The sequence below is a fragment of the Anomaloglossus baeobatrachus genome, chromosome 3 (assembly GCF_048569485.1).
Source record: "Anomaloglossus baeobatrachus isolate aAnoBae1 chromosome 3, aAnoBae1.hap1, whole genome shotgun sequence".
NCBI classification, from domain to species: domain Eukaryota; kingdom Metazoa; phylum Chordata; class Amphibia; order Anura; family Aromobatidae; genus Anomaloglossus; species Anomaloglossus baeobatrachus.
Genome location: NC_134355.1, coordinates 210,580,893 through 210,593,513, shown reverse-complemented (window position 1 = coordinate 210,593,513; position 12,621 = coordinate 210,580,893). Strand labels below are relative to the sequence as shown.

The 12,621-nt window shown below is 44.7% G+C and overlaps 1 protein-coding gene across 1 annotated transcript in view; it reads right to left on the bottom strand.

The window, feature by feature from the left end:
• Window positions 1–12,039, bottom strand: part of QPCT (glutaminyl-peptide cyclotransferase) — a 585,853-nt gene extending 573,814 nt beyond the window's left edge. Inside the window, exon 1 of the mRNA XM_075339704.1 lies at window positions 11,691–12,039. Within this exon, the coding sequence (XP_075195819.1) occupies window positions 11,691–11,774 (84 nt within the window). The 5' untranslated portion in view covers window positions 11,775–12,039. The remainder of the gene's footprint in view (window positions 1–11,690) is intronic.
• Window positions 12,040–12,621: the final 582 nt, after the last annotated feature.

Here is a 12,621-nt window from a genome sequence, read left to right as displayed (position 1 = left end):
TATAGACAGCATGCAAAGCGCACGAAAGAAGTGACATATCACTTCTTAGAACGCACGCTTCGGGCACCAGCCGAATCGCTGCGTTCTAATACGCCACATGCGCACGTCTCATGCACAATCTTCACAGATTGTGCTGGGGACGCAGGACGCATGCAGTTACGCTGCGGTGCATATTGCAGCGTAACTGCATGCAATATGCACACGTGCGCACATAGTCTTACACCTAATCCTAAACCCAGGATATGTATGAGCAGTGCCTTACTGATAAGAGATAAGTGCAGGATATGTATGAGCAGTGCCTTACTGCAATCTTTTAGAGGCAGAATGAACAAATCAATAGCACTTGAAGAACTGGCTTTATTTATTTATTTTTTACTCTGTTCACCTTGCGGTATAAGTGATTAGGCGGCTTTATTCCTCAGGTCAGTACGATTACAGCGATACCAGATTTATAGTGATTTTTTTACACTAAAAACGCTTTTTACAAAATAAAGGTTTTTTGCATCACTGAATTTTGAAGGCTATAGTTTTTATATTTCTGCTGATGGAGTTATGTGAGGCCTTGTTTTTTGCGGGATGAGTTAGGAGTTTTTATTGCTACGATTTTTGGCCACCTAATATGTCTTGATCACTTTTTATTCTGCTATTTGTGAGGCGAAATCAAGAAAAAACAGCAAATAAGAAATAGTTGGGGTTTTTTGGGGTGGGGTTTACGCTGTTCACCGTGCTGTAAAAGTGATAAAACAGTTGTCTTCTTCCTGTCAGATTACAGTGAAACTACATTTTTGTATTTCTTTTATGTTTTGCCACTTTTACACCATAAAAACTATTTTGTAGGGAAAAAAAACAGTTTTTACATTGCTGTTTCCTGAGAGCAATAACTTTTTTTTTTATTTTTGTACTGAAGGAGCTGTATGGCAGCTTGTTTTTTGTGGACCAAGATGACGTTTTCAGCGGTACTATTTTTAGTTATATATGACTTTTTGTTCGTATTTTATTACACTTTTTTTGTCAGTTGTATGATGAAAAGACAGTTTTTGCTACGTTTTTTCATTCATTATTCTACGGTGTTCACTAAAGGGGTTGACTAGTGTGATAGTTTTATAGATCAAGTTGTTACGGACGTGGCAATACCAAATATGTGTACTTATTATTGTTTATATTTTTTATACAAATATAACTATTTATTGGAATATTTTTTTTCTTTAAGGTTTTTTTTTCAAACTTCTTACTTTTTTAAATTTTTCTATACTTTTTCTCCTAGTCCCTTTATGGGACATTACATTATGATGCTCTGATTGCAGCTAAAATGTTCTGCAGTACTCGATCACTACAGAATATTGCATCTATCAGAGCTGCACTGAGAAAGCCTGAGTGATCATGACCTCAGGACACCATGACAATGATCGGGCCCTCACAATTACATTGCAGGGGCACCAACCATAGGGGAGAGGGAGCGTGTTCCCACTCCCAATTCCTTAAGTGCTGCGATCGATATGGATCGTGGCATTTAGGGGGTTAAAAAGCCAGGGATGGCGCAGGGACTGTTCCTAGCTTTGAGGGCCGGAGCTCGGCTGTTGTATTAGAGTCCCCAGCAGCGATTGCGGGGGCACAGCGCCCTGTGCCCCAATGATTGTTGGACGTACTGGTATGTCCAAGGTCCCAAAAAATAGGACATACCAGTACGTCCAAAGTCGTGAAAGGGTTAAATACCTGTGGAAGAATTAATTAGACTAAAAAGGAACTGCAGCTCAGATGAAGTGCTTGAAATGGAGTCCGATCATGTGTGAGAATACAATATATTTTTCTAGATGCTTTTCTATAACTAAGCTTTATTTTCTATATTTAACAAGATACAGCCGGTCTTCTGATTATTGCAGCGTATCAGGAAATCAAGTGTGTGTACACCAAAGCCTGCAGCTGATGTCTAATACAAGGAAACAGAATGAAGATGTTGATAATGATGATTGGCTGCATCTGCGCAAGTTGGGATCCATGACTGTGAGCTACGTGACAAGGACCCTGCGAGTTTTGGTGGGTCCGAAAAAAGGAAGGGATGGAGAGGAAATCCCAAATATGGAAAAACATCACATGCTTTCTTCATATGCTTTTAATATAACCAATGGCATACTTATGAATTTTGCTAAGAGATTAACCTACTATTGCTCTATAAAAAGGCTTGTAACAATAAAGCACGTGATGTGTGCACCTTCTTTTTACTGAGCAAGGAATTCATACCAGCAATCTCTGTGTGGTCTGAATTTCTCTTGCTGGCGCTCAGTGACCTTCGATTTGAGACTCAGCAGACATTCACTAGAAGGAGATTTCCCAAAACTGTGGAATTTTCCATAACAGTTGGTGCCGTGACTCGAATCGCTACAGAGAGGATCGGAGACTTAGGAGACAGACATCGGATGTCCCTGTGGTGACAGGATATCCCGGATGTCCGCTGCCACTGCCACTGCTGATACGGATTACCCTAGGCATCTCCTGCATATGTCCTTCCTCTCACCTCTATCTCCTGTTCCATTTCCACACCACCATCCTGATAACTCTTTACTGCAAAATGTGAAGCACCTTGTCCACTTTCACAGACGGTCGTCCGATGTGACCAGCGCAATCTTAATATTTTTGCATTACGCAACAACCTGAGAAATTTGAGAAAGGCGTAAAAGCCGAAACGTTGGTGTTGCACTTGTCAAAGTTCACTTTTTGCAGTCTATCAATAAATTCACTTGCATTCCAAAATTTCTCCTTATTTTCTTTGAGTGCTTCGGTTTTACTTATATGACTGGATTTTCATTGTGAATTGGGTAGATCAGTACAGTTGATTGGTAATAAGTGACAGACTTAAATGTCATAAGGCCTGGCTAAGGCATACGCCCTTGCTACAGATTTTGGGCTAGCCATCTTCTGAGTAGTGGGAAAAGGCCAATCAAGGTCCTGGTTGGGTGTCCCCCTGAGTGGACACAGTGTTAGGTACTGTCTCAGGAATCACAACCGGTCGTAAAATTCCCCAACTGTCACGTCTCCAGGGCCTGCTCCTGTGACGTCTTCCCTGGTCACCAGGCGCCGCTCTACTATTACATCTCCACCAGGGCCTGCTCCGGTGACGTCTGCCCCGGTCACCAGGCACTGCTCTACTGTCACGTCTCCACCAGGGCTTGCTCCAGTGATGTCTGCTCCGGTCACCAGGCGCTGCTCTACTGTCACGTCTCCTACAGAGCCTGCTCCGGTGATGTCTGCCCCGGTCACCAGGCGCTGCTCTACTGTCACGTCTCCACCAGGGCCTTCTCCGGTGACGTCTGCCCCGGTCACCAGGTGCTGCTCTGCTCACACTGCAGGCTGTGCTGGTGATGGGGGAGAAGTCAGTTACAGTGGCTCTGGTGGGCAGAATCGCTGTACATTCACGAAGCTTGGTCTGGCTGGAACTTGCAGTACTGCTGACTGACTGTGCCTTCCAGCTAGTATCAGCTCCTACTTTAGCCTATGGGAAAGCACCACATCCTTTTATATCCTTCAGTGTCCTTGGTTCCTTGCCATAGATAGTCTTGTGTTGCTTTGAGCCACATCCTTCCTGGTACTGTGCACCTTGCTTTATGTCTCATATGATCTCGGCTTTGTTTATTGACATCCCTCCTGTCTGCTTTTTTGTACCTCACCTGACATCTTGGTTTGAACTCAGCCTGTCGACTATCCCCATCTCTGCACTGCAGCCTACCATATGCAGTGAACCCCTGGACACTGCAGTAATTCCTGATCCCTGTATAGGGGTTAAAGGGTCTCAGGGTACCTCGGGGTCCTGCTTAGTGGGTGGCTTGCCATTACACCAACAAATGGATGACTTTAACTCCATTTTTAAGTCCGATGGTGGCTTAACCCCCGGGCACATGAAAGCCCATGATTTGGTTAACCACCGGCAGGGCAAGAAACATGTGGAAAAAATGAATAAGTTAATGTTAATTTGCAGTATGCCAGAATGTTGTTGATTACAACATGAACAATGGAATAAATAATTAAAAGAACAGAAGGGAACTTTGGAAGATGAAGGATTACTTGGGACAGCCTAAGTTTGGTATAGAGTAGCCTGCGCAATTGTAAAAGAAGGTTATGTGGATCAAGAAGTACGCGATAAGAAAGACAATGTATTGTGTTATGCTTACTATAAGTCTCCTCCACAATCACGGCCATATAATGGTGCTGAAGGTCCACATTGTTGGACCTGTCTACACTGTGCCCAGCAAAACCTCCCACTGCCATGTACTGTGCTTCTTGTGGGGCGGCCCACCCCTCGCCCACACCACACTGTAGTTCCACAGTCTCCACCCCGCTAATGTCACACTGCGTTCACTCAGTGATGCAGTTAACCATGTAGCAAGCTTATCCCCAGATGGCCATCTTGATACACCCTATGTGCCGAGTACACCCAGTCCCAGCCCTGTTCCCCTATACCATTACTGGCAGCTGATGGAAGTTACTACATTCCTCCGGAACAACGTAGCAGCCCTGTTGAAAAAAAAACAAAACAAAAAAACGAAGATATTATCCTAAGTAACCCTGTCACTATCCTTGCCCCACATAATTTCAAGGCTTTCCTTGAACAAAGTCAGCAGAAGAATATCTCCTCACAAAGGCATACACGACTCCAGTGCGTCTTGCTCCTGCCCTGCAATGTTACGCTCCAGCACAGTACTACCCTCAATCCATCGACTCTGCTTCCTTTTTTAAGGAGGGAATACATCTCTACATAGGATATCCGCTCCAGGCCTATGGACATTGACTATGAACACCCGGACACCGAGGAATATGATTGCCTTGAACTTATGCGATCTGGGTGCTCCCACCTGCCCACAATTACAGAGACACCATTGCCAGATGCTGATCTGACCTTCTTTATGGATGGTTCACACTACGCGGATGAGACAGGACAGATTCACACAAGTTACTCTATTGTGGCACCTCTTGACATCATTATTGCGGAACCATTGCCTCCACACAAGTCAGCAAAGGAAACCGAACTCATGACTATCACTAAAGCCTGCAAACTGGTAGAAGGAAAGATGGATAATATCTACATGGACTCCAGATACGCGTCTTTGTTGGCACTACGATGCTACAAAACAGCTAGTGGTACACCCATAAAGAACTCTGAAGCTGTTGAGGCATTGATCACAGCTCTCAAACATAAAAACTAAAGCACACAGGAAACTAAACTCAGGGATAGACTTAGGGAATCAGATAGAAAAATAGTTTAGGGAGGACTGTGAGCATACAATATATTTTTCTATATGCTTTTCTATAACTAAGCTTTATTTTCTATATGAGTAACAAGATACAGCCTGTCTTCTGATTATTGATGCGTATCAGGAAACCAAGTGCGTGTACACCAAAGCCTGCAGCTGATTTCTAATACAAGGGAATATAATGAACATGCTGATATTGATGACGTTCTGCATCTTCGCAAGTTCGGATCCATGACTGTGAGCGATGTGACAAGCACCATGCGCATTATGGTGGGTCAGAAAACAGGAAGGGCTAGAGAGGAAATCCCAAATATAGACAAACATCACATGCTTTCTGCATATGCTTTTAATATAACCAACAGCATACTTGGGAATTTTGCTAAGAGATTAACCCACTATTGCTCTATCTACAAAAAGGCTTGTAACAATAAAGCACGTGATGTGTACACCTTCTTTTCACTGAGAAAGGAATTTATACCAGCAATCTCTGTGTGGACTGAATTTCTCTTGCCGGCGCTCAGTAACCTTCAATTTGAGATTCAGCAGACATTCACTAGAAGGAGATTTCCTGAAACTGTGGAATTTTCCTTAACACATGTATAACAAATATTGGGTGCTAGAGGATAGCCCAGATGGATCCTTAACAGATCCAGTCATATATTAGTAAGCTAAATATAAAAAAAATGCAAAAATATAACTATAAACCCACCTTTAGGGCTCATGTACACAAGCGTATAAATCAAACAAGAACAAGCTCTATCTGATTTTTTTTATCGGATAGCACGATGATACGTTATTCAATGGGGAAGTGCAGATGACCAATTTTTTTCACGAACAGTATCTGCTATCCTCTATATGATTTATCACTGCTTCTGTAAAAAACAAATTGCACACGGATGACAAGTTAAAAAAAATCGTCCCATTTTTCTGTATGAAAATTGGACCGACTTTTTATACACTCATGTGATCCTGGTCTAAAGGTATATGCATATGTTAAAGCGTGCCGCCCCAGCAGCAGTCAAACTGCTCGGATCCAGGGTTGCTGTGACTCGAGGGTCTCCGGACCCGGGTGCTTGCGTCCACTTCAAATGTAATGGGATATTTACAGGGGATGAGTGATCGTGACGCCACCTGCGAGTTGCGGTAAAGGGGAGTACCGCCACTGACGATGGGAGTACCGGGGCAGATGGTGAGGGGCAGCCAGATGTCAGTCCCTCCGCAGGTAGGGAAGGCCCCGGATAGTGGGGATTTGGTGCACGGGTAGTTTGCTTGGCCTTGGGAAGCAGGGGTTAGGTTACTCACTGCAGTAGTCATGGTGTTGGATCTGGTGGATTAAGCAGACACTCACACAGATGGTAAACCACAGTCTCTAGGCACTGCAGTCTCTACGAGGGGAGCTCAAGCAGGTCCCCCTCTCTCCAGTGTCACTTGGTAAGTCCGGAGCCCTGCCTCCATGCACAAATTGTTTGACAGTTGTGGCCCCTTGGCATGAAGCTTTCGGGGCCCCACTACCCGTGTGTATGGCAGCTGTGCTCTTGGTGGCTGGCACTTGGGATTTCAGTTGGTTGTGTGTTTTGGAGAACCCTATCCCCCGCGTTGTGCTGACGGCTCCAATCTCTGAGCTCTTGGGGAAACTTCATAAAGAGACTATCCTCCACAGGTTAATTATCAGGTTGCTTGAAGCTACTCCCCGATCTAGGGTCCTGTACCCCGCCGTGCTCGGTACCGGTAAGGTGGCTGGGCTTTCTGGTGCCAACAGTCCTCCTAGACTGTGTCCGTTACACTCCTGTCCAGTGTTCCTAATACCGGTCCCCGACTCCTGTGGTCCCGGACCACCGTTTGCGACCCAACCTGTTGCCTCCCTGGGAGCTCCAACTCCCCTGCTCCTCACTCTGAGGGCTACCACTGAACTCCCTCTCACTTTTGAGAGCTAACTACAAATTGACTTCCTACCTCCCATCAGTCTGCCTGACCCCTAGGTGGGCGGCCGTGCTCCAACTTGACCAACCCACTGGTGTGTCTATCCAGCCTTGGTGTGAGGTGTGGTTGGGATTTGAAGTGCGGATGTCAGTGACACTGTTGATGGGAACCTGGAACCATGGGGGGGTAAGCCCTGCAACCTGAAGTACAGGATGCAGTTCCCTGTAGCACCCTGATACAGTAAGGGGTGCTACAAAAGCACTCTGATCACCAGGATTTTCCTATATAACCTAAAGCCAGTGCTATTGAAGCGATGGACTGAGGGCCCTCCGCTCTGCAGAGCAAGTCACGGGATCAGACGGATTAACGGGTAAACCAAGGAGAAGATTTATTTATAAGAGCTAACAAACGTAAGCTGCAGGGCAGCGGGAGAGGGAACAAAGGGGAATAGTCGGGGAAAAACAACTCAATATACAACACTATATACTTTAGCCGAGGCGAAGAGCCCGGATTACCACAACTAGTATAGCAAACAATCCAAGTTCAATAGCAATACAGCGATATGCACATATTCATCATTAACCGACCCTGCTCTGTCCACTATCCTAGCTGGTCTCCTCTAAAGGAACGTTACGGATACCACACTCTGACTATGGAGGCCTATATGGTTCTCTAATCGCTGTACCCGGGCACTCACTCATGGCTCTGTTCACAGGACCAGTCCACTCTGGGGCTTGTAGGTACGGAGGTGCACTTTTCACTACTGGGGGGGCGATGCAGGGCCTCTCTTACATGGTTCCCCAGACAGCTGGGCTCATCAGGCGAGGAACTCTGGCAGGCCGGATGCCGACTCTCCTCTCTGCGTACTTCTGTGTCTCCTGGAACTCTCTCAAGCAGCTACTTCCTGCTTCTCTCTCCACTTTCTCAGGGCAGACCACACACACCCACAGTAGCAGGGGAGATCCAGGACATTCCATTGTGCTCTGCAGGGGAGCCAGTCTCCAAAAGTCACAGTGCAACACAGTCTTAAAGCCACAGTAACACAACTTCCTTAGTAGAAGCTCTTCCCTAAGAAAGAAAAACCAGCAAAATATGCATTCTCAAATCCAAATGCCCCCTTTCCTTCACCAAAAAGTGCCTAAACCACAGTTATCTTCCACGTTTGGCATTGTTGTAGTTAGGAGAGCCCGCTTAATTTACAGGTTGTAGGTTTTCAGAAGCATGGGCTGGGCACAATGTACGCCCAAAAGCGTTAAACTGCAGTAAAGTGATGACAGAAGATGGCATGCACCAGACTACGGATGGGGCACATTACTACAGGATGGACCAGGTTGGGGCACAATACTACAAGATGGACCAGGCTGGGGCACATTACTACAAGGGGTGACAAGGATAGGGCACATTACTACAGGGCACAAAGATGGGCACATTACTACAAGGCACAAGGATGGGCACATTACTACAAGGGGGGATAAGGATGGGGCACATTACTACAGGGCACAAGGACGGGCCACATTACATTTTGTCGGTATCTATTTTTATTTTTGAAATTTACCAGTAGCTGCTACATTTCCCACACTAGGCTTATATTCGAGTCAATAAGGTGTCACAGTTTTTAGTGATAAAATTAGGGACCTCGGCTTATACTCGAGTATATATGATATATTTTGAAGTATGATCCCTTTGAGATCCCAACTTGAATTTTGTCACAGATGTGGCTAGGAGCATAGGAGACACGTGAATTTTTTGAAAATGTTATATCATGTAGATTTTTGGAAATGTTTATCAAAATTTTGCGTTTGAGTCTGCATGGGTAAAATATTAACAAAGATACTCTTGTGTCATATCGGGTGGAAGCCTGTGCAGTTCTGAGCGGAATAGTGTTTTTTTTGTTTCTCTATCATGGCTCTATTAGGGTACTGTGCACCAGGCTCAATAAGTGTATTGTGCACCAGGCTCTGTTAGGGCACCCTGCACTAGGCCCCATTAGGGCACTCTGCACCAGGCTCTATTAGGGTATTGTGCACCGGACTGAATTAGGGCACTCTGCACCAGACTTCTTTTCCACCATAATTTGCAAAAAAATCTTGCCAAATCAAACAAGATGATTTTGTGGATTTGTTTTCTCATTTTGTACCTATGATGACAATTACAGGCCTCTCTCATCTTTATAAGTCTGCTTTCACACCTCCGTTTTTTCCTGTGCGGCACAATCTGGCGCTTTGCAGAAAAACCGCAAACGTTTTTTTTTTGCCGCCGGTTGCGTTTTTTTTGCATAGACTTTAATTAGTGCCGGATTGTGTCGCATGGGCTTGCGTTCAGTCCGTTTTTTGCCGCATGCGGCAGATTTAGCCGATGCGGCGGCCGGATGGAACGCTGCCTGGCACATTTTTTTGTCCGGCAAAAAAAAACGCATCACGCCGCATCCGTCCGATGTGTAGCGCGATTTGCAATGCATGCCTATGGATGCCTCATGCGGCGTCCTGCGGCAAACACCGCATCCGGCTGCCGCATGCGTTTTTTTCCACTGTGCATGCTCAGTAGCGTGCTGCAAGCGGCAAAAACCGGACGGGCCACATGTCAAAAACTTATGCAAAGGATGCGGTATTGTCGTCGCATCCGTTGCATAGGTTTTAGAGCCGCATTGGTCGGCTCTGCTAAAACCGGAGGTGTGAAAGCAGCCTAAGTGGGAGAACTTGCACAATTGGTGGCTAACTAAATACTTTTTCTTCCCCACTGTACATGTAGAATCTCCAACGTTAGGAGTCTGTGACTGCTGCTGGTGCTGCACAGCTAACTTGAGGTCTGCAACCTCCATGGACAGACTATGCAGACGCTGAGCTAAGGCAGCAACAGGATCCATGAGGGGGACAAAAGACCAAAAAAATTTTTTTTACTATTTTTTTTTAAGAAAGAAAAAAAACACAACTGTCAGTTTGGTTTTGGTTTTGTGTCCAGTTGGTGATAATGTCACAGGCAAGTACCAAGCGCACAATTCTCAGGAGACCAAATGGAGCAAGCAGCGGCGATAAAAGATGAAGCAGCAGGAACGTGAATATAATACAGGAGTCAGGGAACTTACATTTAAGAGATCACTCCAGTGGACTTGTGCTTTAAAAAAATGATATTGAAAAAGAGGGAAACCAACAGGTGGCACCGCAACACAAAAAGTATGTGTAGCTGGAGGAAATGTACAGTATGAATTTAACCCCAAAACAATTTTTCTGTTTTTCTTTTTTATGTTAGTTTTTCGTAATCCATAATAGCCAAATACAGAGACAAAAGTGATGGAAAGAAGTTTAAAGATATATGTATGAATACAATTAGTAATATGCAATATACAATTATAAATACATAGATTGTCACAAAATGGCTGAATGCATAGGGGACCGCATAGTAATAATACCTCCTGCAGGGTGTGGGGCTATGCATTCCCCTTTTGTTTACATTATTTCCTTTTTTGTGATTATATTCCACATTAGCCAATTTGTGACAATCTGTGTATTTATAATTATATATTGGATATTACTAATTGTATTCATACATATCATTTTATATTTCTCTGCATTACCTTTGTCTCTATATTTGGATGTTATGGATTGCTACAACCTAATCTAAAAAAAATAAACAGGAAAAAAAATTGCTTTGGGCTTAAATTAATCCTGTACATTTCCTCCTGCTCCACGGATTTTGAGTTGTGGTGCCACCTATTTGTTGCCTGCTTTTGAAATATCACTTTTTTTACAATATGTCTATTGTACATCCAAACAAAGCAATCCTTCTTAGATTATGCTCCCAGGTAGGTCACTTTCTTTGTTTTTGTTTTGTTTTTTCTTTAACCCAATATAGGTTTCCAGCTATACGGACCTTTTTATGGAGTGCTATTGTTGTGGGCTTCTACATAGAAGTGTTGCTGACAGGATTCTCTAAAATCATATGGTGGATTTAAAAAAGCATAATACTCAGAAAGCAAGAGCTGACAGTCTATGGCCAGCTAACTATGGCTACATATCTTCTCCATACACGTTCCAGACATGAAGGAAATGTGCCATTGCTTCAGGTGGAGCAACACAAGCAGATGTGTCTGTGTTGTCAGCCAAGTCCAGAAAGAATAAAAAGTAATTCCATGTAAAGGCTGAAGGGATCCTGGCATCTACTAATGTACTGAATGGCTGCTATACTGCACCGTGGGGACCATCCGTGGAGATGTATTACCCCAGTTACATTTGGCACCCTCTACAACACTTTTTACATACTGGAAGCAGTGCACTAGCTACCAAGAAATGCCTCCATTATTCAGCTCCAGCAACATGTCTCCTGTACGCCGTGCCTGCAGGGCTGAGTCAGGACATGATCATCCATACAGTCATGAGCGCAGACACATCATCCATACAGTCATGAGCGCAGACACAGAGCCTTGCCCATCATCTCCTGCCCGATATGACCAGACAGGAGCTACATACAAGGCATTGGCGGCTTTCACCGTGCTAATCGGCAGCAGCATGACATACTCAGAGATGCACTTACTTTCTCTGCGGTCCATTGAGGCTTTCCGCTTTGTCCACTGACCAGAGCCCACAGGTATAAGGTGCCCAGGAGGCAGAGTGACATGGCTCCGGGTCAGGCAGTTTCCCCCGCAGGCTTCAATGCTCCGAACAGCAGGAGGGAAGAAGTCACATATGGGCGGGCAGATGTCGGACGTGTGTGGCGGAAATAACAGGGGGAATGAGGGACGTCATCCTGAGATAAACCGTGAGGAACATCATCCTGAGGAAAACATGAGGGACGTCATCCTGAGGAAAACCGTGGTGTGGCTTCTGGGAAGAGAAAGCTGGAACCTAGGGGACTCCGAGCCTGGCTGTATGGCTGATGGAGAAGCAGACAAGTCCTGTCATCAGGGCATATCACTCACATGCCACAGCCCTCACCTAAAGGGGGAAAACGGCCAAATTCTACACTAAATAAGACCATGTTCACACATTTCTTTTTTTTACAGCATTTTTTACACATTTTTTTATGTATTTGTTTGAATTAGTAGAAAAAACAAGAACACTGAAGCATTGACATGCTACAGATTAAAAAAAATGCACTGTATGAATGAGATTTTAGAAAACTGTTTTATTTTGCTGCCACAGTAAAACGCTGCAATTTTTTACCCACACAAAAAAGATGCAGCACAGGAGCTATGTGTGAACAAGTGCTGACATCACGACTTCAGCGGACCTCATCACCGCAGCTAATGAACTCAGCTAACCTCATGATGTCAGCACTCGTCATCCCCTATGGTGACCTGGGCTGACATATTGATGTTAGCTCAGGTCACTGCACTGCTCTCTCAGCCAATGGGGAACATTCTGTTCTTCATTCACTGGGACAGTGAATATGGATCGTCGTGGAACCTCCAAAATGGATTACGCCGGACTCGGATTTGTTTTTTCTTTCAAATAAATTGGTAAAA